This window comes from Urtica dioica, chromosome 11 (assembly GCF_054948205.1).
Source record: "Urtica dioica subsp. dioica isolate 48M chromosome 11, U.dioica_male_clone48M_v1_H2, whole genome shotgun sequence".
Classification (NCBI taxonomy): Eukaryota; Viridiplantae; Streptophyta; class Magnoliopsida; order Rosales; family Urticaceae; genus Urtica; species Urtica dioica.
The window spans coordinates 16,376,831-16,403,049 of record NC_142766.1 but is presented as its reverse complement, the minus strand read 5'-3'; the positions used below and the strand labels follow the sequence as shown (position 1 = coordinate 16,403,049).

The window sequence follows — 26,219 nt, the reverse complement described above, 5'->3', positions numbered from 1 at the left end:
TAGGCTTCATTATCTGATAAGGCCATTTCCCCATATTGGAGGGATTTCTCTCAAGTTTGACGAGGGGACATCGAGAAGTATGGGCTTGCAACGACAAACCTTAGCCCACATTTAGAGCATTACTCAAAAACGTGTGGGCTTTATAATTGTCATCCGTCAATTAAACCCAATAGCAGACCCCAAGTAATTAAATCATTGCCGTCCAATCAATAAACTAAGTTCTTACACCAGCCGTCCGATTTCTCTCAGTTGTCCTCATTTTCTTTAAAATGCCAAGCACTTACATGGTCTTCTTCATCATCTAGGGTTTTTCATAGCTGCTCTCGTCTTCGTTATCTAACAAAATCTTCTGTTCTTCCTGCTCGTTTTTCCCGATATTTAAGTCTTAATTGTCATTTGTATGTCATTTACTATGTTAGTTAGTTCGTTGATTTGTTTTTCCAAATCCTTGAACTTTCCATAGCCATTCTTTCCTAGAATGCCCTCAAGCTTATTCTTTATTTCGAAAAAAAAAGTAAGGGTAAAAGAGTCCTTTCACATGAGACTCACTAGTAAAAATATCCTAAATTATACTTTGGTAATATTTGGTCAAAAACATCAAAAGTACTATTATCTGATAAGGCCATTTCCCCATATTGGAGGGATTTCTCTCAAGTTTGACGAGGGGACATCGAGAAGTATGGGCTTGCAACGACAAACCTTAGCCCACATTTAGAGCATTCCTAAAAAACGTGTGGGCTTTATAATTGTCGTCCGTCAATTACCCCCAATAGCAGACCCCAAGTAATTAAATTGTTGTCGTCCAATCAAGAAACTAAGTTCTTACATCAGCCGTCCGATTTCTCTCAGTTGGCCTCCTTTTCTTTAAAATGCCAAGCACTTACATGGTCTTCTTCATCATCTAAGGTTTCTCATAGCTGCTCTCGTCTTCGTTATCTAACAAAATCTTCTGTTCTTCCTGCTCGTTTTTTCCGATATTTAAGTCTTAATTGTCCTTTGTATGTCATTTACTATGTTAGTTAGTTCCTTGATTTGTTTTTCCAAATCCTTGAACTTTCCAAAGCCATTCTTTCCTAGAATGCCCTCAAGCTTATTCTTTATTTCGTAAAAAAAGTAAGGGTAAAAGAGTCCTTTCACATGAAACTCACTAGTAAAAATATCCTAAATTATACTTTGGTAATATTTGGTCAAAAACATCAAAAGTACTATTATCTGATAAGGCCATTTCCCCATATTGGAGGGATTTCTCTCAAGTTTGACGAGGGGACATCGAGAAGTATGGGCTTGCAACGACAAACCTTTGCCCACATTTAGAGCATTCCTCAAAAACGTGTGGGCTTTATAATTGTCATCCGTCAATTAAACCCAATAGCAGACCCCAAGTAATTAAATCCTTACCGTCCAATCAAGAAACTAAGTTCTTACACCAGCCGTCCGATTTCTCTCAGTTGGCCTCATTTTCTTTAAAATGCCAAGCACTTACATGGTCTTCTTCATCATCTAGGGTTTCTCATAGCTGCTCTCGTCTTCGTTATCTAACAAAATCTTATGTTCTTCCTTCTCGTTTTTTCCGATATTTAAATCGTTTAGGCTTCATTATCTGGTCGGTGTGGACGATATTAGTTATCGAATTCAATTCCCATCGAACTCGTTCCCTTGAAGCAACATCAATTGTGTTTTTTGCTTAATCATTTACTTTTTTTCTTCGTATTGATTTCAATCTAGAAGAAAGGAACTAGAGCGAGCAGCTAAATCCCTAATTCTGTTTATTTATTTTATTTTTTTGTGAATGGAAGGTGTGTTATATTGAGCGACTGTGATGAGTCTTTAGCAGACCTGTAATGATTTTGCGGGCATGATCGCAGATTTAAAGAACATCTAATGGACTGAGTTTCTCTCTTAACACTACCATTATTTTTTTTTTACTTTTTTAATAAAACAAAAAATTTATTGGGCTTCATATTGTTAGTAAAGAGCACACATGGATTTGTTGTTTTTGTCTGAATTAGGAAATGAGGCCAAAAAATAAATGTTCCCCTCGCTATCCGGTGTGTGCTGTTAGTGCTGCATTTGGACGTTGGGGTACTACAATTACAATATCTAATACTAATTTAATTCAGTAATTGGACTGACCTCTTCCTGATTCTGCTTACGTATACAAATCTGGCAGATATACATCGGTATGTTCGATATGCAATTCGTGGGCTTATCTGGTGAGAGCCTGAGGATCCGCTTTTTGTTTTCATGGTCGTAGGGAAGATAATTCGAGCTGTAACAATTAACGAACAAATAATAATTCGATGAGGTTAATTTACCTTCCTTTGAATAATGGACAGGGTGGTGACTAACCTGCTACGTATGTAATTGAATCGAATTAGGGAAAGCAAGAAATTGGACATAAACATGGAATCCATATTCCACAGAAAATGGAATCTATGCCTTTATGGAAAGTTGTCATCAATAAGCTTTTGAAATTAGAACTTTAGTGAGGATTACAAAGCTTGTATCAAAGAGAATGTTTCCCTAAGTATGCGAAGATGGTCGACAAAAGGCCTTCGATCTTCAACGTCAGGTTGGGAACGCGTATTGGACTCTCGGGGATCGGAGAAATTACTCTTTGTTATCAATGGATAGTTGTAGTTAATGTGCGATATCTTAAACCCTGACCGTTAACATATTTTTGTCATGCTGTAGTTTGTTTAAGAGATTCACTAAGCCTCTCGTTTGTTAACTTTCTTTGAGCTTTATTGTATAAACATTTGGCTTTTGTTGGTAGAATCACACGAAATATGTAATTAAATTCCATCCGAATTAAGGATAATAAAGATGTAAGTGGCGAGAATGTAATTAAATTATGAACAAAGTACAGATAAAGTTTGAGTATGTAATTCAATTATGGATAAGAGCAAATAAAAATTCTTGAATTACATTATCTAACTTTGATTTTGTCGATTTTCTTGACACCAGATGAAATTGTGAAGGTTTTAATGGAAATGGCTTTCCGCAATTTGATGCAGAGTGAAATTGTTTGCTATCTAATCACAAATACTTTGCAAAATCTGTTGATGTTTTACATTGTGAAAACTTGTGATTTTGATATTGTGGTAAGAACGAAGTTGATGTATACTTGACTTAGCTGCGCAAGCCTGTTTTTTTGCATGCTAATTTTGATATCTCAAAGTATTGCTATAGAAATATCAGCACTTTTGTTGTTTATCTTTCTTTTGAGGGATTGGTAGATAGGCGTTGATGTGTCACCGAATATTAAAGAGTAAAGGACAATATAAAATCTAAAATCTTCGTAATCAATCATGGAAACAAGCAATCTGTCGATGCGGTTTTCGCATAACGTTTGCGATGTACGTCTCGCGGAGGAGTTCGATTACGCACGCCATCAGAGAGACGATTATCTTTCATTGGTTTCAAAGAAAGTGGTGCCATGGAATGGTCAAACGGGATGGTGGTGGTGATGGAGATCATCTTCATTGGTCACGAAGAGATCACGATTATGTGGACAAGTCCAATAGGGGTCATGATCTCCAAGGAGCCTTAGAAAGAATGATCTCAATGGCGACGAGCCTCCGAGTAGCCTCCTCTTGTGGAATGGGATGATTGGGTTCTTTCTTGTCCTTATTTCCTAGATCAAACGAGGAGATAGAGAAATAATGACATGAACCTCTATGAAAGGTTAAAAGCTTGAGAATGAGATTTTTATAATTTTTTAGGCACATTGAGAGGTAGTATGGTATGTCATCATAATGAGCCTAAGCTTATGTATAAGAAAATGTGTGGGAAAATGTGTGTGAGATGTATTCTCCTCCAATTATAGAGAGAGGATAAAGAGAATGTTTCTCTTTTGGTAAAGTTTGTGTGATAAAAAAGGGTAGAGTATGATCATAAATGAGAGATGGAAGGTGAGAGATGAGAGATGGAAAGTGAAGGAGAGTGTTCCTTAGAAAATCTTTCTTGGGAATGGGTGTAATGAAAAGAATTTGGGTGAAAGGGATTTGTGTAGAGTTTTGGCCTCTAGAATTGTGTGTCCCCCTTTTTGGAGTGAAAGATGGAGTTTTTATAGTATTTGTGAGGTGTTGGGGTGCCCTTAATGGGCAATGGGGCCCATTTTGAGTTAGGAAAGAGGTGAGAAGGGTATTCGATACATTTCGGATGGATTTGAGGTCATTTGGCCATGTGGCAGAGCTTGGACGAGAGGGAGGAGGCTGACCAGGTGAAAAGAGATAGCCGTACAAGAGGGGACAAGGTTGACTGAGTGAGGAGAGGTGGCCGTACAGGAGGAGGCAAGACTGGCCGGTAATGGTTGTACGGGAGGGGGCAAGATTGGCCGGGTGCAAGCTATACGGGAGGGGGAGAGTTGGCCGTACGAGACGTGTGGGCGGGTGAAAGGGCAAGGCTGGCCGTATGGGAGGACCCAACCCGACGAGGGGTAAAGGCTGGCCGGGTAATGGCATACCGGAGGGGGCAAGGCTAGCCGTACGGGAGGACTCGGCCGAGTGGGGGGCAAACTGCGTTTTCGTGTTGTTTTTTTTTATTGTGGCCTCATCTCGGGAGTCGTGCCAGGAGTCGTTTTACTCTAATAATTTCTTTTTTTTATTAAGTTATGACAATATTTTTTTTATGCATATCGTTTGTCTACCATTAAACTTTAATAATCGCGAATCCAATCTTATTTAATTTTGTTGCACTTTCTAAACAAACAACATATTAAAGTTTCAAATATCACCAAGTAATTGTGTGTGGTGGGCTTTGATAGTTAAATAATCGTGTTCTGCCAATGCCAACTTTCAAATATTACATGTTCAAAGTTTTATGATATGCCAGTGCCATCTATATTACTTTGGAAGTTGGGCTTTATTGTAATGTTTCTTTAATCTAATATTTATAAAAGTTGGGTTCAAATGGAGTGATATACGAATGTCATGTTGTGTGTTTTTTTTTTTTAAGGAAATGACTTCCTATATTCTCATGTACCATTGTCATTGCAGAGATAAATATAGGGTCTCTCAATTTCATGGTATAGGGTCGTGCTCTTTCTCTGAATTACGGATCTTATCTTCAACAAATATATTATCATATTCAAAAGGAAATATATATATATATATATAGTTTATGATTTCATTACGATAATTTGAATTAATTTTCCTAATTTGTTATTTTTTATGTCCTCGTGCTCATGGAGTTTGGCGAAAGAAAAAATGCAAGTTGACTTGAATTATTCATAATGAAGACGATTATTTTTAATTATTTGTATTGATTTTATTAAATATGCCTATTGATTTTTGTTCATTATTTTACACTTATTAGTGTTATTAAATTACGACAATGCGAACAAATAGACTCAAACCACCCCCAAACAAACTAGTTTAAAGTTTTAAACCAGTCTAGGTTCAAGTTAGTTTTGTCACCGTACCATAATCAATTTCGTTTGCGTCTATAGGATGTATAAAACCAAATAACCCAATTTGATGCAAGTGCCTAATATTTACTAGTTTTTATTTATTTGGGTTTTATGTATACTGAATTAACGAATTCGCAAAATTGGATATAGATCTTTCATTGTTTTTTATAGATTATTTAAAGATTCCTTTTAAGGTTAATACCAAAATAACGAGTGGTAAATGATTTATATTCAATTGCCTATATTTTTGAAGAATAGAAGAAAGGGATTATAATCTTTCTAATCATGCTTGTCATTTATCCATTTCTAAGGGCGTGAAAGCAAAGCTCTCTTGACATGGTTATACATGAAGTTATACTCTTTTAAGTGCTCACTTGACCGTTCACTTCTTAGTCTTTCTCGTCAATCGTCTATATGTCGATACCTTGTATTTGTTCTCATCATATGAAAATCCATGAACGCTTTTTGCCCTGTCTTTTTGCCTTGTCGTCAACTACGTGGCAGATATTGATGTACTCACTACAGTAAGATTTGAACATATGTCAGCGTATAGGAGGTAGAGATCAACAAAATAATATTGTTAATTACATTGTTTAAGCTAAGATGTAAGAACATTTTTCTTTTGCTTAAGATTATGCTAATTACATAAGAGTCGTTAAATTCTACCTAATTGGCTGACATTCCATTGTAAATTGGTGACGTATTTATACTTTTTTTTCTTCATGAAGTGCATTATTTATATATTATAAGTGAATTGTAACTTGTAAATTAAAATAATTGAATAAGTAGTAGTTTTGATCAGAGCACTACTAACCGTTCATTGTGACCCACATTCAATAGTTAAGCCGAATAACCATCGATCATTATATTTTAGGCTATATTATCGATACACTAACCAGTGCTTTACTAATCTATCAATGTTGCATCAATATAGATCGACAAACTATTAATAACGAAAGAGGTTTTCTTGTTGATACCTTGAGAAGATTTTAATCATAGAAGTCTTTTACAATCACATCAAATAATTGAAAGATTCATTAAACCATGAAACATTACCCTTCAAATCTAAAGCCAATGAAAAGTAACTCATCCTATGATATTTAACATCCAAGAACCGCTAAATAAAAGGCATCCCAAGCCAAAATATCAAGGAACACCTCGTCCCGGATCCATCGCGAGGAAACCTATAATCTACACCATACAAAGAAGTTTTTCTAAAATATGAATATAAATTATTTCAATCAAATTCATATTGAAGTTTTTTTATTTATATTTATTTATCGTTTAATTTAGAAAGATAATTGCTTGCAGTTTGAAAAGCACTAAAACTATTAATTCCAATATATTTTGTCAACAATCATTAAAAAGTTATTTTTGAAATTTCCCCAAAAAACAAATTACCCACGCCATATTAGTCCAGCAAGGGAAAAGTGTGGGTTTTGTAATTGTGATTTGTCCATTAAAAACCTAATTCGTATACCCAATAGCTGACTTCCAGTATTTAAATCCTAGCCGTCCAATCCTAAACCTAAAGTTCTTATATCAATGGTCCGATTCCTCTATACTGGTTTCCTTCTGCTTATAAACCCAAGCGCTTGCGCAACCAAATTTAGACTCCTTATCTGTCACCGTTCTCTTCGAAATTCTAACAAAAAAAATTTCTTCGTCTGGTTTCCCGATCTTAAATTAGTTTAGGCTTCATTATCTGGTCGGTGCGGACGATATTTGTTATCGAATTCTATTCCCATCGAACTCGTTCCCTTGAAGCAACATCAATTGTGTTGTTTGCTCAATCATTTACTGCTTTCTTCGTGTTGATTTCGATCTAGAAGAAAGGAAACTTGAGCGAGCAGCTAAATCCCTCATTCTGTTTATTTTTAATTTTTGTATTTTATTTTTATGAATGGAAGGTGTGTTATATTGAGCGACTGTGATGAGTCTTTAGCAGACCTGTAATGATTTTGCGGGTATGATCGCAGATCTAAAGAACATCTAAGGGACTGAGTTTCTCTCTTGACACTTCCATTATTTCTTTTTATTTTTTTTAAACATCTTATTGGGCTTCATATTGTTGGTTAATATCATACATGGATTGTTTGTTTTGTGTGTGATTTAGGAAATGAGGCCAAAAAATAAATGTTCCCCTCGCTATCCGGTGTATGCTGTCAGTGCTGCATTTGGACGTTGGGGTACTACAATTACAATATCTAAAACTAATTTAATTAATTAATTGGACTGACCTCTTGCCAAATCTTGTATATCTGCACGAATGTGAATCTGCTTCCAGTCGAAGTGCAACCTAATAGACATTTGACGGTGGATTTTGCTTTCTGTGAAATAATAAGTGGAATTGTATAATTAAAATATTGATTTGATCAGACGTTTGATCTTAAAAACAAGTTGAAAATCATATGAATCAAGACAGCTTCTAGATTCATAAATATGTCGTCGTTTACTCAAATTATATTATTTTCAAAATCAACAGTTGTGATATCCTCTAATTGTCTAATATGTACTCGTTATTGGAGCAATCACAACCAGATGAAAAGTGCAAAAAAAAAAAAAAATTAGAGATCTACACCCGAAACACTATGGAAAATTTTACCCACCACACACAGGACAACTCACATCTAGCTAAACATTTGACATTGGGTGAGAATTTGATATCCCAAACTTTTTCACACGAGCCTGGCGTCGCGGGTTGCAAAGTAATGGCTATTGAGAAATTTTTTTAAGTGGACCTAATAAGTGAAGAAATATTAAGAATTAACATATTATTTAACAAATATATAAAGATAAATTTCATTAGGTGGGCATAAGTTAATAAAATATAAAAGTTAGACCTTTTATTTCAAAAATATCTAAAAATATACTTACTTCGGATAAAAATATATTTTTTTACCATCGTGACATACAATGACATATAATACCCTATGATGCCTATTTTACAAGGTCATTTTTGTTCGAAATAATGAAAAAGGTCTATTTTTATATATTTTTGAAATATGAATTATAGTCTTTGTATTTTATTAACTTTAAGGTCCATATAATAATAATGATAATAATACTAAATTCTATCATAATTTGTTGTGGCGTTATAATATGCTTGTTAAAGAGCCATTTAAAATATAAAAAAGAAGTAATAACTAAATATGACTATCATATAAAATATAAATTCAAAAGTTCGTACCAAAACATCTAAAATAAAAATAAAATTTGATCTCCTAGAAATGAGGGTGACTATAACATTGATGATTGCATAGATGAGGAGGAATATGTGGATTCTCGTTGGTGGAAGGATAGGGAATTAACTAGGATAGCTTGGTAGATGAAGATGTGTTTCAAGCCGTGTAAGAGATTCTTCCCATTAACGTTGTGTGGAATTCTATAGAAGAAATTAACGGTTTTTTTTAGGTGGACTCAATTTCATGCAGAGATCCTCATACTTAATAACAACGAATTTTTCAAGTTTGGGGCAGTGACAAAAGTGGTTGCGATAGTTTACAATGGTGATCTAGTGTGGATGTGGAAGGACGTGACAACAATCGACTCGACTTTCGAAGTTGAATTCCATCGTTCATCTTGCCATGAGACATGTGGTGTGGATTTGTGGGTTATTTATGTTCTTCTCAGACGTGTTAGATTTAATTAAGAATTTTAATTATGCTACTTTCGTTTGATGTCTAGTGAATGCGAAGATCACACCTCATATGCAAATTTGTAATTCCAATTTGTATGGTGTTGGGGATTTGCCGCCCTTTGTGCGGGACAAAGATTAAAATCTTGTGCGAGATCTCGTGTTCCGCAAGGGCGTGGTAACGCATTATGAATAACTCTGAATTTGACAACAATACTTGAACATGAGGTAGCTTTTTTTGGGGAGTTTTAAAATATCGAGACCGATTGGATGGACAATATACTTATTTTGGTTTTTAAAACGCGTGGCCAAGATTGACACTCAATTTTTATTTAATCCCATACTTTTATTAATTTTGTCCCAAGTATTGGGTTTGAAATCGAGTCTTTTTTATATTTATCAAATACCACGAAATACTTTGGTAAAAATTTGAGATGCGATATAACCGCGAGATGCAAGATTTATTAAATTCTTGGTGTGGGAGGCGTTTGGCGGCGTTTTGAATGAAACATCAATAAATGAAAATGGGAAGGAAAAAAAATAGAAATGGTGATTACCTAGGAGACCTAGTCTAACGATTACAATATTGTACGAAACGGTTCAATTTACAGTGAGAAACTAAATTGTTGCCGACGCGTGTTCTCACTTAATTAGTCTTTCAGTTTCTTATCGTATCCATTATTCACGTGCGGAAACATAGGATTGGATTTCTTTCTCTCCTTTTTCCTAGTTGCATATCATAAGGTTTTGGATGAGATAAATAAGTGGAAAACAATTAATTGTGCACTTAACTTTGTAGAAGAACCAAAATTGCAAACGATTTCCGCGTTTTTGCATCGCGTTGTATTGCATGCCAAAATCAAATCCGACATAATGTTTTAAAAATATAATATAATACATTAATATTTTATGTATGGACGTCACCAAAACCATCACACATTAAGCCACCAGAAAAACGAGTTAAACAATCACACTTCTACACGGAACTGAACTACTCTCCTATCTCAAGTCTCAATAAATGGAATGGTAGTGTTTATAATATAACAACACTCACCAATAATAACGCGACGCGTGGCTGAGTTACGCCTCAGCGTCTCCAACGGTCACTGATGCCATGTCAACGTGTTCACAACGGTAAACTTCTGAGAAGCCAATCAGAGGGGGATATAGTGGGACCCTCATTTGATGGCAATTGGCTGGGGTGGGCTGAAAATAACGTCTTTGCTTGGTCTTCGGTCTTCTTCACACTGTTGAAAATTTATCATTATTTGTTTGTTTATTATTTCTCTTCATTGCTATGGCAATTGGCAAGTCAAAAAACCACTATTTTCGGACGTTGTATTTACAGTTTATTACACTATAATTGGGATTTGCCTGCTCTGAGTGTATAACGTGTTTAGACCTCTATAAATAATATGACATTTGATGCTTATGTGATAATCCAAATTTATCTTCAAGACGTTTTTACCCCTAGCCAGATATTTCAAGAACAATGTTGAGCCCCAGTGGCTAAATACTTTAGGTTCTATTAATTATATACCATTTAGTAATGTTTATTTGAAAGAACATACAAGTAAAATAGTCCACTTCGGTTAAAATATTCTCCTAAAATGTAGTGCAATTAAGTTGAGAAAAATGAGAGAACAAATTAGAAAAAGACTGTTTAAAATATTATTATTTTTATGAAATTCAAAAAATATATTTACTTGTAGCTTATTCGATTTTGGTGGTAAATAAATAAAAAAAATCATGCGATTTTTAATATTAATATAATCATTTTATTTTTGCGCTGTTAATTTTTTAGTATCAAGATATTTTTTAAGTCAGTCTTTCTATTTTTATTAAATGAATGACATATTGTGCATGATAATTTTTTTTTTTTTTGGGAATAATTTGCATGATAATATTTAGTAAGAAATAAACAATAGTTTTTTTTTTGTTAATAAAATTTAAAAAAAAAACTAAGGTATTTTTTTTTTGTTATGACGTGCTGGGTAAATAACCAAATATCCTCTAAAGGGTAATTATGTAAGTGCAAGTTGTGGGTCCCATAAACGAATAAAGAGAGTCAAGGTAGAACTCTACAAACACGGGATTACGAGAAACAAAGGACCCACCACAACCTTCCTTTATACGAATTTATCTCTCCATTTTCTCTCCAGCAATCCATTCAAACCCAAACTGAATATATAAAGAGGCCAGAAAAAATAAAAAGAGCGAATAATATCAAATCAAATAAAGAGAACAGAAATCGATTTTTTCGAACATCTTTTCGTTTTTTTTTTACTCGAACAAAATTGAATTAAATTTGTTATTTTTTATCAAAATAGTGTTATTATGTCTTGCTCCGTCGCGGTCTCAAATTCTCCGGTGTTCTCTCCGTCGTCGTCGCTCTTCTGCAACAAAAAATCGACCATGCTCTCCTCTCCCGAAACCCTAACCCTAACCCTAGCTCACCTTAAGCCGTCGTCGCAGGTGTCGTCCTCCTCCGCCGCGGCGTCGCCCTCCGCCTCCTCGTCGTCGCCGACCGCCTCGTCGCCTTCGTCGCCGTTCCGGTTCCGGATCCCGAAGCCTCCGACGGGGCTCTCAGCTTCCGCCCCGGGGTCTGTATCTCCCGGCACGGTGTTCAAGAGGAAAAGGCCGGCGAGGCTCGATATTCCTGCGGCGTCGCTGAGCTCCTGCGCTCCTCCTCCGACTCCGTCGTCGGCGGCAGCGGCGGCGTGGAGGGAGGCCGCGGAATTGGACGGCGATGGATACTCTGTATACTGCAAGAGAGGGAGGAGAGAGGCTATGGAGGATCGGTACTCGGTCTCTCTCAACCTCCACGGCGATTCCAAACAGGTAATTGAAGTCATTTTCCCTTTGCCAGTTCTCTAAAGTTTATTGTTGGAATTAAAACAGAAACTCGATTCTTTCTAGTAAATCCTAGTTATCTGAATTGTCATGATAGAGATTGATCATTAACAATGAAATTCCACACGTGCTCAGGCCTTTTTCGGTGTGTTCGATGGGCACGGAGGAGCAAAGGCCGCTCAATTCGCGGCGGACAATTTGGAGAAGAACGTGATGGAGGAAGTGACGAGGATGGACGAGAACGAGATCTCGGAGGCCGTGAAGCTCGGTTACCTGAGCACGGACTCGGATTTCCTCAAGGAAGACTCTCGCGGCGGATCGTGCTGCGTCACCGCCTTGATCAGAAACGGAAGCCTCGTGGTTTCCAACGCCGGAGATTGCCGGGCCGTCCTGAGCAGAGGCGGCGCCGCCGAGGCCCTGACCTCCGATCACCGACCCTCCAGGGCAGACGAGAGGGACAGAATCGAGAGCCTGGTAACCAAATCGATTCTCTCGTCCCGCCACAATGTAATGGATCGAAGAAGTTGAGACGCTGATATATATCTTTTATTGTGTTTTTCAGGGCGGGTATGTTGATCTGTGCCACGGCGCGTGGAGAATCCAAGGGTCTCTAGGGGTGTCCAGAGGGATCGGAGACCGCCATATGAAACAATGGGTGACCGCCGAACCAGAGACCCGTGTGCTTCCAATCCAACCAGACCACGAGTTCTTGATTCTGGCTTCCGATGGATTGTGGGATAAGGTAACGCGAAGTTGATCTTTTTTTTCTTTTTTTTTTTTGTATTTATTTATTTCTCGCCTTATAATACGAACTCTTGGGTGTTTGATTTCAGGTTAGTAACCAGGAAGCAGTAGATACGGTCCGTCCTCTGTTCGTGGGCGTTGAGAATCCCGAGCCATTGTTCGCCTGTAAAAAGCTTGTGGAGATCGCTGCCTCGCGGCGCTCGATCGACGATATCAGTGTGATGCTTATCCATTTGGGGCGTTATATTTGACGATGATCGTGGTCTTGAAATTAGAAGATGAAGGGGTTTTTTTTTCAGTAGACAGATTGATACTTACTTTACTTACTGTGTTAGCTAGTTAGATTTTTACTCTGATTCATTCGTTCTGTAAATGTTCAATTTATAACTTTAGTTACGAGACCAGTCATAGCCCGGCTATTCAGGGTCGGATCATACTTGATTGATTGTATTCATTGATTATTTCATTCTTTTGAACAACACTCTATTTATTCTTTTGATTAATTCATTCTTTTCTTTGGTCTCGTGAGCTTGCTTCTTTTGATATTTTCTTGTTGATTTTTGCGATGAGAGAGAGAAAGAGTCATATCTGATTGTCTGCTTTTAAAATGTTACAATTTTGATTTTGATCAAGACCCTTTCGTCATTTTTTTTCTCTCTCTGAGGACTATTTGAAACTTTTGGATCTCTTGAGAGTAATTGATTATCACAACTTTGATTACTTTTCCCGGTTTGATCAGGATTCAGGACAGAAAATATCAATTCCATATTCCTATACATCGACCCTTTCGTAAAAAAAATTGGCCAACTTGCAAACTTTGGAGGAGACGATTTGGTCCAGAAAATCTCAAACTAGATTTCAATAGAAGAAGAAACACGTGATTCTTGAACCTCGAGGGAAGATTCCACCCGCTCACGTGACCAAAATACTAACCGGATAAGATTATGAACCTCTGATATTTACTAATCAAGTTACCGTAGTAACTACTATATATCTCTCACAATCGGAAATTGTCCTCAAATACGAGTCGCGATACAAAGCCTTAGGGATATTCATGCAAAGCTAACACTAGAGAAGGGGATTAAGAACCTAATAGGGGTTTGGTATGCTTTTCTGTATCAATGCCAACAATATTCACCATTATATTAAAATAAATATAGATCCGTTGAGGACATCCTAGCTATACATTACCCCCCACAAATATTCACCATATTAAAATAAATAAATAAAAAGTGGATAATGATGAGAGAAGAGAGAGCGTTCTAGCCGAGCACTTCCACTTGATTCGGTTGTTAGCTTTGAGATCATACATTTGGCGTTAACCATCACAATCAAATATCAAACAAAAAAAAACAAAGACATCCGATAAATAAAAAAAACACCAAGTAGAAGCCCATAAAATATCGAACACATGCACATAAACATAATAGTATTTGAAGGAGGACAGAGCGATATGGTCAAGTGTCCTAAAGATGAAAGAAGAAAGCACATGTGGTGTGGGTGAGCAGTTTGCTCTAAAACCCCACACACATAACACGTTGCTTCTACAAGTAGTGCTTGGACACTTCTCTATACACCCCTAATTTGCTCTTCGTTTTAAAAGTTGTCATCTTTTCATACCATGTTATGTGTCATGCTTTGTATATATCTATCTATTACTAAGATGACTTTTTTTTGTATTTTTTTTTTTGGCCAATCGCTTATATCCACTTCTTTTTTTTCCTTGATCCAATAAGACCTCTTTCATCAGTCTCGCACAAATCATTGAAAAATGGATGGCGACGAGTATTCCAAAGATATATCTTTCAAAAATATCTAGAATATTGATTTCTGTAGGTAAATCTTTTAACGATGGGTATACTGAAACATATTTTAAAGTAAAAAAAAAATACTAACAAAATAAACTGGCGATGCATTCAAAAGAAGAAGAGACTTTTACAAAGGACTAGACTTATTCATCTTGAGCCGTTCAAACCACCTCGTACAATTTAAATAGCTGAAGACGCGCGTGGAGACGATTATTTCATCAGTAATGTATCTTTCGCAATACACGAAGCTCAGAGGACGCATCATGCGTTGTAATTGGCATATCATACCCTAAAAATCAACACATATTCTTCATATTATCACATTCTATTATTATCTATGTATATCAAGCTTATGAGTTCCCACTACTCTTACATATTTTGTATAAATTGTGGTTAAATTTGATCTTGTAACGCCCCCATTTCAAGCCTCTACCGTAAACCCACAGACTTGTCACTTTTATACATGGGTACGTCTTCGCGGTTGCTTCATAAATTCACGATTAGCCCTAAAAATCAACATAGAGCCTTGCTTTGTGCTCCCTCACATGCTTCGTTAGAAGACTTCCATGGAGGTCACCTATTTTGAGTCTACTCGAGCCAGGCGCATTTACTTTGTTAGTTCTCAAGTGATGGGGTTGAAAAAGAAAATACATCTTGTTGGTACGTGTAGTACCAAATAATTTATTTAAACCCTTCTTAATTGTGCGGTCATAGCATAGCTGATGTGAGATTGTACAAGTTACCCGATCTTTCGTCATGGACTCTGATTGTTACATTTCTTCATCAAAACACTATGGGTCTGTTTGGTACATCATTCAAATTGGTCATTTCATTCAAGTTGTCTCCATTTAAATTACAACTGAACTGGCCATTCAAAATGACTTTTTAAATGAATTTTTCATGAAAAAGGCAATTCAAACGATAAATAAAATAATTAACGTTCGGTAACACCCATTTAAACAGTATGAAATGTATTCTTGTAAGTTAAAAATATAATAAAACATATGATCATATATAAAACTCGATTAATATGTCATAAAAATCGTAAAACACTCTAAGGGTAATTTGTAGAGATCTAATAATATATATATATATATATATATATATATATATATATATATATAAATTCTTTGTTTTAAGCTCAGGTGTTATATGTACTTATTTATAATACTTACTATTTTCTACTTGTAAAAATTATAAAACCAATATGTAATGATGATATTTTATTAAACTAGAAATTCTAAATTTTTTTATTTGTTGATAAAAAAAAATGAATTTTTTTATTTAACTACTACGATTAATAATAAATTTATTAGAATCTATAGTTCTTCGGCTTAAATTAAAACTGAATATTAACATATAATTCATTTATATTCATATGAACAAATATATAATAAAATAATATATTTTTTTAATGGTGGATATTGTAAATGAGTTTAATTCATCTATCTACTAGAATTAAAAATACAAAAATTAGGTAAATAATCAACTAAAACGTTTGGAATTGATATATAGCCAATGTTTCGTAAATCTTAGGTAAATATCCATAACGATTCCGAGGCCTAAAAAATGGAAGCGACTATTTACCTAAGATATATGTCTGTAAATATATGAAAGTAGCTATTTGCCTAATATTTACGAAACATTGGCTATTTTAGCAATGTCAAACTGTAAATGTGACTATTTACCTAATGGACTCTTAAAAGTAATGATAAAAATCTCATTTAATCTCTTTTTTTTTTTTTTTGCCTAAAAACACTTAAAATCATTTAACCAATTTGTTTTAATGATAATGGCCAATTAATATCATGCCAAACACCCTCTATATGTTTTTAATTTGATTATTGTTCTATATTCATGAGATTATCACTATTATTGCACCTGTATTTATCATTATTCTAAACTAAATATAAACAAGTGATGTCATATCCTAGTAAATATAAATTTTTGGCCCATACAAAAATTCTAACTTGAGTTTATATTTTAAAAAATTCGAGCCTGTTTGAACAGAATTCTGAGGTCATGAACATGCATGATTTCTTAGTTTAAATATGTACAAATGGATAAAACTTAGAGAATTAAAATTAAAAAAAAAAAAAAAAAACGTGGAAATTGCAATCTAACCAACGTTTCAGCTAAGTTTCAAACATAGCCACAATTAATGACGTGACTTTTATTAGTCATTTAACAATTTACGTGTTTATCCTTTGTTTAAAAGTCGGCTGAATATCTTGCCTATTTATTTTGGTTTATTTTCGTTTATTTATTACACATATAATTAAAAATTAACGAAAATTTATTGACGATTCAGAAGTTACTTATTTTAATCAATATTTAATTTGTTTTATATTATATTCATTAATGATTTTGCTTTTAAATATTCAAATTTGAATTCAAACATGTACTAAGTCTGATGATGTTGTTGATTTTCTTATTAGTAGGACTCAAACGTTGGTTACTGTTTTATTTTCACTCATTTACACCACACAAATGGTTATATTCGATATTTCATAGTCGTAAATTTCAGTAAAGAATTTATTCAAATAACAAAAATCAAGCATGTTGGATTAAAGACAGGCTTAAAACAATAGTAAAACAAGGAAATAAAAACTTTTTCAACACGAATTTCCAATTAAAGAACCAAACAAATTTCGGTTCGCCGAATTCTAGAAGTAACTATTCATAAACTCGGGTGTCTTGCTCTCTTCTTTCGCTGTATCTTAGCCAGATTGCATGAATTTTATGAACACATTACACGACGTGACTTCGTGACATGATTTGTGAGGGAAAAACAAAACAATGTTTGATGTGCGACTAATTAGTTGGGCTTTAAAATTTTATTTATTCTTTTTTTAACAGCTGTGTTTGGATTTGGTTAATGCATGAACTTCAAGAGATGAGAAATCGAGCGAAATGAAAGTGGAGAGAGTGAGGTATACAACTATATATCCATGTCAGCCTCCAAAACTTGCGACATTTAGGATTTTTCACGTTTAATTGTCGGAGCCTTTGATTAACATTTCCTATTTCATTGTCTTTCCCTCCAGCGACATCAATATTAACTAAGCACCCACTTGTTCCTTTCACCTCACAAATCCCTATATAAAAAAATTAAAAAAAATATATATTGAAACACTAACTTATGTACATTAGTAGTTGTGCATAACTCCATGTTTTCTTATTAATTTATTTATTCGTCTACTTTATATGGTATTCTATTTTCATGCATATAACTTACTTGCAGAAACCAAATAATTTGTTAGGTAGGTTGTTAACAGTATAGTTTATCCAATAATTAGGCCATTAGTTTTTCTTATTTATTTAGGAAATGTTATATGTGTTGGCTTTGCTCAATGATTCGGTAACCTACATCTGTTTATCTATATTCTGTATGTACTACCTATAATCTTTTAGCAAATCTTTTGTTTTTTTTTTCTTCTTATTTTTTAGCAAATATTTTATCAATGGATAAAGATACAAGTTTATCTAATTGTAAATGTTTGTAGTACGGTAACAGATGTACCATTAAGCAAATAGGATGTTGATAGGCATTGAAAATGACTTCTAAAAGCTTGACGATTTAGAGCCACATGGTTATTTCCGTTTGACACGTCCAAATATTCAACATTTTTTTTTTGGCTAGCAATCCAAATATTCAACATATTGTCCTCTTCTTCCTTAAAGTAGCAAAAATATCAAAAACGATGTTTTCTGACAATTTTTCCTCCTAATATGTAAAACGCATATATATTAATATTATCACATGGGATTTTTAGCTTACGGGGACAAACAAAACATTTTATTTTTCTTAAATTTATTTATGATAAAGAGCATTCAAATAAAAATAATTCGTTATAAAAAAGCTCAAAATTATCGCACACACCTTATACACATAACGTAAAAAAATTAGACTAATAATATATTAGCTCAATCTCCTTTTAAAAATAACTCAAATTTCATTTTATTAAAAAAAAAAATAGCCCACAATGAAACTTGGACTAGTTATAACAACTGATTTTTGTGTTTGATAGTGAATATGTTTAACATCAAAAGAAAATAAAGAGGGGAGATTTAAAAATGTCTCTTTGGACCAAACTTTGATAGTTCGATTTTACAAAAATATCAATATTGATAAGATAAAGTAAGATCAATTTATAAAAATTTCAGAAGAATTTGGATTATAAATTTTTTCAATGAGATGAATATATATTTTTTTTGACAAATTTATCAATGTTGGATGAAGATATCATAAAATTCTATAAATATATGCATCACTAGGTATATAATGCTGAAATTAAGTGGAACATAATATTTTATTCCAATTTAGTTGGAATTCTGACACTGTTTGTAACAGAAAGTCCATGTTCCGACCGAATTCTCAAATTTATGCATGGGTAATAACAACCGCTCTCGGAAGTGGTTAGTGATCTTTAAATTTGAACCCACAAAATTAGGTTTTACAAACGAGGAAAGGAATGAATTTGAATTTTAAACGATCACGAGACTAAATCTCCATTAAGCTGTTATGGATAACTTCATTTTTGTTAGTGAGACAAAGTATTATATATGTGGTAATAATAGCAGCTACTATAAAGTTTATCTCTAAAGTGGGTAAAAGACAATCCCCTTGCAATGAACTCTCCTTCTTTTCCCACTCATTTATCCTCTCGTAAGAAATTGTTCCTACTTATCACATTAGGACCATAATACTCACCACCTTGAACCAAGCAAACTCCTAAAGTGGCAAATTTCTCATGGTCCACGTGTCACGCCCACTTGTCATTCTAGTTACTCTAAATCTTAAATACAATTGATACATTTGACTCAACTTTGCGTACGCTACATAATATAATATCACTTGAAAGACGTAATCTAGTATGCTTTAAAGTTTAAACTAATTCTAATCACAAATTCTAATTGAAAAAAAATATCTGATTACAAATAATACATTTAAGTTAATGTGCAATGCCTATGTCTTGTAGAACAAAAGACAGATTAAAATTTAAGGGGCCGTTTGGTTTAGTTTTCTAAACTCGTTTTCTGTTTTTAAATTCTGTTTTCTGATTCTAATTTTTAAATTTAAAAAACAGATTTAGAATTACGTTTCAGAATATTTTAAATGTTGTTTGGTTATGTTTTCCATTCAATTGTATAGAGATAAAACAGAAAACAACTTTTCATTGTTTTCTGTTTTCTAAACAAATTTCAAAGAAAACAGAAACATGATTCTAAATCTGTTTTCTGAATTTATAACCAAACAGTTTTTCTAAAACTGTTTTCTAGAATTTAGAATCAGAAAACAGAAAACAAAAATAGAAAAGTTAACCAAACAGGGGCTAAGTTTTTCACCCTATTGGATGAGAGAGAGAGAGAGAGAGAGAGAGAGAGAGAGAGAGAGAGAGAGAGAGTCTTTTGTGCGTCTTTTTGGATTCTGGGGGGTCTTTTAGATTATGGCCACTCATTTGCGCAATTGAAAGAAAAAAAAAAGGTTAAATGTCCAAAAGGCAATAAATAATGGCTTCATGTTATTAAATGTCCACTCATTTAAAAGATACGAATTCAGATTATATGAAAGTGGGTTTGTCCCTTTGTCAAATTTGAATCCATTCCATACAAATCAAAACTCAATTTGCCAATCTGGTATTCCTATATATAGCGTATATTCTCTTGTAATATTACATTTATAATATTATAATATCTACTTGAGGCTGAGTAGTGCACGTCATCAAGAGACACTTGAATTAAAGAGGGAAAAAAAAAACGCTGGGAAAAGCCCATACCTATAAATCAATTTCTTCATATTCCAGCCCCTAGCCCACTGTTGCACCTACGTGGACCTATCTTATATCGCCATGTCATCACAAGGTGCGTGGGACCCACTAATTTTATCCTCATTTTAGGTTTTCGGTTTTTGGTGTGGCGTTTCCGAGTAGCACTGTGCATGAATGAAGTATGAAGTTAGGAATTGGTTAAATGACTTTACTTGGACGTAAAATGCTTTTTCAAGGTCAGGTTCGTTTAATTTGTTTCTTTAACGTTAAAATTCATGTCATCATTAGAACCTAATCATAATGATGATTCTAAGTTTAAAAATAATAGTTTGAAATTGTGAATGTCACTTTGTCCAATGTCTCGTGAAGTTAATAGCATGCCGTGCTGTAATGGTCAACAACTAAGCGTGAATTGTGCTTGTGTTTAGTCGAGCATAATCCATGATATTCCGTACTTATGTCTATTAGTTCATAGGCATACATAAAATGCATGATGAAATAAATAAAATATTTGACGGACGTGATCTTGCGGCGGACCAAATCCTGCATTTAGGCCTCCACGATCCCCCACAATCACTTGGTGCTGATTTGCAACCACAAAAAAACAAAAAAAACAAACCTAAAAATAGAAAGCAAAATAAATAAATATTATAAATACATAAATATTGTTAGACAAAAACGAACCACATGCGGAAATTCCCACAACCGCAAACCAGTTACTGCGTTTGACAAAGACTAATTAAGGGCATTTCACGACGGTCAAATCGCGCACAGTATATATAGATATTAGATATAAATTACACCAAAAAGAAGTAAATAGTGGTAAAAAAAATACATAAGATAGTATGTTGAATTTTTTTTTGACGAAATAGTATGTTGAATTCTATCAGCAATTATTTGCGCAAAATTTTATTTAGAAGAAACTTTATAGAATTTGATTACGTAATATTTGCAGTAAATGAACTGAAAAACAGTATTTACTATTGTTTGTTTTAACTTTTAAGATTATCTATTTAATTAAACAAGAAATCTTGATTTAATTGTAGATTTTATCTCATTTAATCTTACGTGACACATTTTAGAACAACGTCCTCTTCCAAGAAATCTCCAAGACTAATTAAATATATATATATATATATATATATATATATAACGTTTAATAATGTAAAAAAAAACAATTGGTAATTAAAATTTAATTTAGTGAAATATATTTTGATATAATATTCTTTACGTGAATGATTAACGGCGCAGATCGGTCCGCGAGTGCAGAGGTAGCGATGGATAAGTATAAAATAAAGCGTCGTATCTTTATTTTCCGTCGCACCCAGTCAGTCCCACTACTTATTTAGTATCTATCCCGTTCACGTCTTCACAAAACCAAGAGTTCTATTCTATGTCACTCACTTATATCCATTTCCTAAATTCCACGTCACACTTTCCCACATTAATTGAAAACCAATTTTCGAGGTTAAAATTATACTAGTATAAATACCTGACTTGGACCCCCTAAAAAGTCACCAAACACACACACAAAAAAAAAAAAAATGGGAAGAAGTTCTGCATTGGATTGGGTCAGAGGGAAGAGAATCGGTGAGGGTTGCTTCGGTACGGTGAGCCTCGGAGTCAACCGATCGGACGGTCGAGTCTTCGCGGTGAAGTCCGTCGATCGCGCCACGTGTCTCCCCTCTCAGCTCGAGGCTCTCGAGAGCGAAATTCGAATCCTCCGCTCTCTCTCCTCGCCTTACGTCGCCCGATACCTCGGCGACGACGAGTCTTCGGAAAACTCCGCGTCGTACAGGAACCTCCACGTGGCGTACGTTCCCGGCGGGAGAACAATCGCCGACGCGCCGGCGCGTGACGAGGAGACGGTGAGATCGTTGACGTGGTGTCTAGTCTCTGCTCTGAAGCACGTCCACTCCAAGGGCTTCGTCCACTGCGACGTCAAGGGAAGGAACGTCCTGATCGGACCTAGTCTAAATCGAGCAACGCTTGTGGACTTCGGATCGGCGACGGAGATCGGAGCTCCGGCGACTCTGCGGGGGAGTCCGCTGTGGATGGCGCCGGAGGTTGTGAGAGGCGAGTTTCAGGGGACTGAGAGCGACGTATGGTCTTTGGGATGCACGGTTCTGGAGATCGTTACGGGAAGACCGGCGTGGGAGGATCGCGGCGGAGAAACTCTCAGGACGATCGGATTCTCCGATGATATGCCGGAGTTTCCGCCGGAGCTTTCGGAAACGGCAAAGGATTTCCTCGAGAAGTGTTTGCAGAGAGATCCGAAGGCACGGTGGAGCTGTGAACGCCTTCTCCGCCATCCGTTCCTCGCCGGCGCCGCCGTAACGGAGGAAGAATCTTCAGCGCCGGGACCGTCGCCGCGGTGTGTTCTCGATTGCGATTTTGACGATGATGACGTGGAGGAGGAGGATCGGAGTGGTGAGTCATCGGCGCGGGAGAGGATTGGTAAATTGGCGGGAACCGGAGGGGTAAATTGGGAATCGGAGGGTTGGACGGTGGTGAGGGAGTTTGGCGGGGAAGGGGTAGTTTCGGTGTTTTCAAATTCGTCGAGGGTAGAACGGGAAATATTGGGGACTAGTTCGGAATATTACCCCAAGTTTGGTGTCTCTCCTTGCTGTCGGGATGGGCTACGAAAGTGTCATAATTTATTGGTCGCGTGGTTGTCCAGCTTGTATAATAATATCATCAACATTATTATTACTGTATTGTTGTTCGTTAAGAAATTCAATGGATTGATTACTAGTTACATCCTTGCAAATATCACACGTCACGTGAGTCACAGTGATAATTACCGGCTTTCGGTTGTTTTATCTTTTTGAGAAGATAGATGCAGAGAAATGAGTGACGTATTTTCCTTAATTGTATTCCAGATAAGATAACACAACAACGCCGCAAAGGGAATAAAATAAATATCCTAACTGAGTTACCACGCATCTACTTAATGAGATAAACAATAATAATAATATAATAATAATAAACCGTCGATGCTAAAAAATTGTGCCATGAAAGCGTGGGAAAGTGGGCTTTCAAACTTGGCTGCATTGCAAGTTGTTAATTGGTGTTGGAAGTTGGAACCAAACAGTTATTCAGATGCACATGATTTATAACAAAAATATATCTCAAGTGGCCAAAAAAATAGCATAGGGAAAGGACTATGTATATCTTAGGGGTGAAGAATGAAATATGACTGCAAAGATATTGTTGGGCCGAATAACTTTCTCAAATATCTCAATATTTTAAGTGGCCTATTTGTTTGCATCCCAAATGATTCATACAGTGCAAAAAAAAAAAACATGGCTACTCAGTGCTTCAACCTTAAGGACATGGTTTTGTTTCAAATTAGTTTATTATATGGTATTAAAAATAAAGAACTTGGAAAGTGGGTGATTTTCGGTTGTTTTGTTTGGTGAGAACCTTCTGGTTAATGGGCTTCACCTTTATTTAAATTGCACGTACTCTCTTCTTTTTTTGGGTAAAGTAAACACACCTAAAGAGAGAAGACAACTCTTTAAAAAAAAAAAAAAAAAAAAAGAGAGAGAGAAGACAACGAGAATTTCAAACAATAAATAAATAAGAAAAAGTTTAGGTCTAGCCCAGTTCTTGTTTCTGGGATTTTGGTAACGTGTCTCTAGTTTATTGGTTGGTTCTTGTGTGCTTTTCAGCTTTTAAGTGGTAGGTTCTCAACCTTAGCCTTGAGAGACATCTGTCCTAAATAAATACTAATTGTTGATTTGATTAACAAAATAATAATATTTGTGTTTGGGTACGTGTGTTCTGTAATTGCTTGTCTTCTGAAGGCAGAAAACGACATCTCTTGTAAACACACTCAACGCACATCAACTAAATTGTTTGATTTTAAAAAGCAAAAGAATATGATTTTTTTTTTTAAGTGCCACCTTCAATTCTTTTTTGTTCAGAGTCCATGCTCTCAATTGGAATGACATGTAGTTTGCTAATCTCTTGTTCGGCTTTTTTCTCCATTAGTCGCAAAAATTATAATTATCTTGCATTGTTTGAAAAAATAGTAATCTTGTTTGAAGAAAGTGGTTAAGGGCGATTTTTTTAAAAGATCATTTTGGGTGGACCGAGTTCGGACCAACAAAAAGAAAATAGTTGAGCTCATCAATTTGACATACGAGGGACCCCACCACAAATAAATAGCAAATGCATGTGCTCCATCCTCACAACGACGTGATAATCTTCAAAGCCCAAGTGACCAACAATCTCGTGAAAAAAATCTCGATCAATAACGGCGATTCGTCTGATATTCTTTTCAAGACCACGCTGGATCGGGGAAAAAGTAATGACTGAAAGCACCATCAGCTTGCCGGTTACTGTCAGGACTCCTGGATGGATCGAGGTCATTCACATGATCCCGTTCTTGGTGGTTGATCAACCCTCGGCTACAACGCTATGATCGGTCGCCTCACGCTCAATAGACCGATGGTTTTTGGATATACGAAATGCCATTAAGGAGAAACGAACTTTATCATCAAAGATGACGAAGGAAAATAACCATAAGAGTGATTTAACTGCATCCAAAATCTTGTTCAAGTGCATGACCAGTTATGACGGCGAAAACATGATAGAGGGCCTCGTTCAGGCAGATGAGGAAAAAGAGAATGAGGAGCCACCCCTGAATTTCAGGTTCTTCGCTAGGTCAGAACTTACTCCGAAGCCCGAGATAGAGCTGAGCGGGCTTTGGCGCGATTGCGCCGATTATCTCGAGTAAGAAAACGCATTTCATCTATCGATGTCGTTGCGCTTTGTAGGCTCAGAAAAAACCAAGACCAAATCTCGAAGGAAGAGATAAGAATGATGTACGCCAATTGAGAGAACATCATAATACCTACAAAACACGTCGTTGCACCTTTTGGTATGATCCAAAATCACGATCGGGGTACAGAGACGGCATAGATCATGAATGGTCCACCGCTGCATTCTTGGTGGAGTTTGAGCCTGGACGGGAAAGTGATCTATGAAAGAGCTCGATAACCTTCGAGCCAGCACGGAGACAATGTGTGACTAACGATCGAGACGAACACCCACGGCGGAACGATCGTGACGAATGCCCAGGGTGGAACGCTCGAGAGGATCGGAGTGAAGAACAGTGATATCGCGAAGCAAACTCTGATGAGTGGAGTTGAGTGTGAGTTTTTAGGGTTGATGATAAAGACGGGATTCTTGCGGCGTGGTGAGTGAGCAACGGTGGCACGGCGAGGAGATGAGGGAGCAACCGGAGCGCCTCGCTAAATGAGTGAAACCGACTTTGAAAGTTTTTGTTTTTTGGCCGTCTGAGTGGACTACAAGTAGCCCGGTTGAAGAGGCCGTCGTGGCGGGAGATTACTTTTGATTGGAGTTGCGAGTCTAGTAAGCGTACGACGGCGTTGAGCTTCTCAACGGTGGATGCCGGTGAACCAGAGGAGCCCGCGGCGGAGGAGAATGAAGCTGACGAGAAGTCTGGTGAGAGGAAGGCCGAGAAGATCTGGTCGGAAGCGAAGGAGTCGATAGGTGATGACGTGGTGGCGGCGATGGTGATGGTGGTGGATGACATCAATTTTTAGCGCACAGAGATAGAGAGCGAGGGAAAGTCAAATGATAAAAAGAAGCAGAAGAAAAAAGATGGAGAATGGGGGATGAAATGTTTAGAAATAAGATGGCATTTTGGTTACTGTACATTACCTGTTAGTAAATTTGTCCAAATTATAATTTTGGTGCAAGATGAGAATTTGATTATGAAATGGTAGTATGTTAGTCATTTTCTTTGCATCGATTATTTCAAGGATCTCAATGCCACTTTTTGGCCCAATTCGTCACGCTTATGGTCTATTAGTTATCTGTTAGGTATACTTGTAACTCGGCCCATTTAAGAAAATAAGTTAACGAGTATTTTGTTATAGCTGCTATGGATACCCATAAATAATAAAAAAATAATAATTAATGGTAATTATTTTTTGTTTATTTTTTTAAGGGAATGGTGT

General features: G+C 35.8%; 2 protein-coding genes and 4 non-coding genes across 6 annotated transcripts; all 6 read left to right on the top strand.

The window, feature by feature from the left end:
- The first annotated feature begins 1,809 nt into the window (after positions 1–1,809).
- LOC149381717 (small nucleolar RNA SNORD25) lies at positions 1,810–1,896 on the top strand. Its single transcript, XR_016293986.1, has one exon. It is a non-coding gene; the product is annotated as a small nucleolar RNA SNORD25 (small nucleolar RNA).
- A 55-nt stretch (positions 1,897–1,951) lies between these two features.
- On the top strand, positions 1,952–2,093 carry LOC149381716 (small nucleolar RNA snoR136). Its single transcript, XR_016293973.1, has one exon. It is a non-coding gene; the product is annotated as a small nucleolar RNA snoR136 (small nucleolar RNA).
- Positions 2,094–7,336: 5,243 nt separating this feature from the next.
- Positions 7,337–7,423, top strand: LOC149381715 (small nucleolar RNA SNORD25). Its single transcript, XR_016293983.1, has one exon. It is a non-coding gene; the product is annotated as a small nucleolar RNA SNORD25 (small nucleolar RNA).
- A 47-nt stretch (positions 7,424–7,470) lies between these two features.
- On the top strand, positions 7,471–7,613 carry LOC149381714 (small nucleolar RNA snoR136). The gene has a single exon (XR_016293970.1). It is a non-coding gene; the product is annotated as a small nucleolar RNA snoR136 (small nucleolar RNA).
- A 3,605-nt stretch (positions 7,614–11,218) lies between these two features.
- On the top strand, positions 11,219–13,170 carry LOC149381713 (putative protein phosphatase 2C 25). Its single transcript, XM_089601679.1, has 4 exons — positions 11,219–11,891; positions 12,039–12,377; positions 12,466–12,645; positions 12,737–13,170. The coding sequence occupies exons 1-4, from the start codon at positions 11,388–11,390 to the stop codon at positions 12,896–12,898; spliced, it is 1,185 nt and encodes a 394-aa protein (XP_089457805.1). The 5' UTR covers positions 11,219–11,387; the 3' UTR covers positions 12,899–13,170.
- An 8,559-nt stretch (positions 13,171–21,729) lies between these two features.
- On the top strand, positions 21,730–23,125 carry LOC149381712 (mitogen-activated protein kinase kinase kinase 18-like). Its single transcript, XM_089629959.1, has one exon. It carries the CDS (start codon positions 21,771–21,773, stop codon positions 23,055–23,057), a length of 1,287 nt encoding a protein of 428 aa, XP_089486085.1. The 5' UTR covers positions 21,730–21,770; the 3' UTR covers positions 23,058–23,125.
- The last annotated feature ends 3,094 nt before the right edge of the window (positions 23,126–26,219 follow it).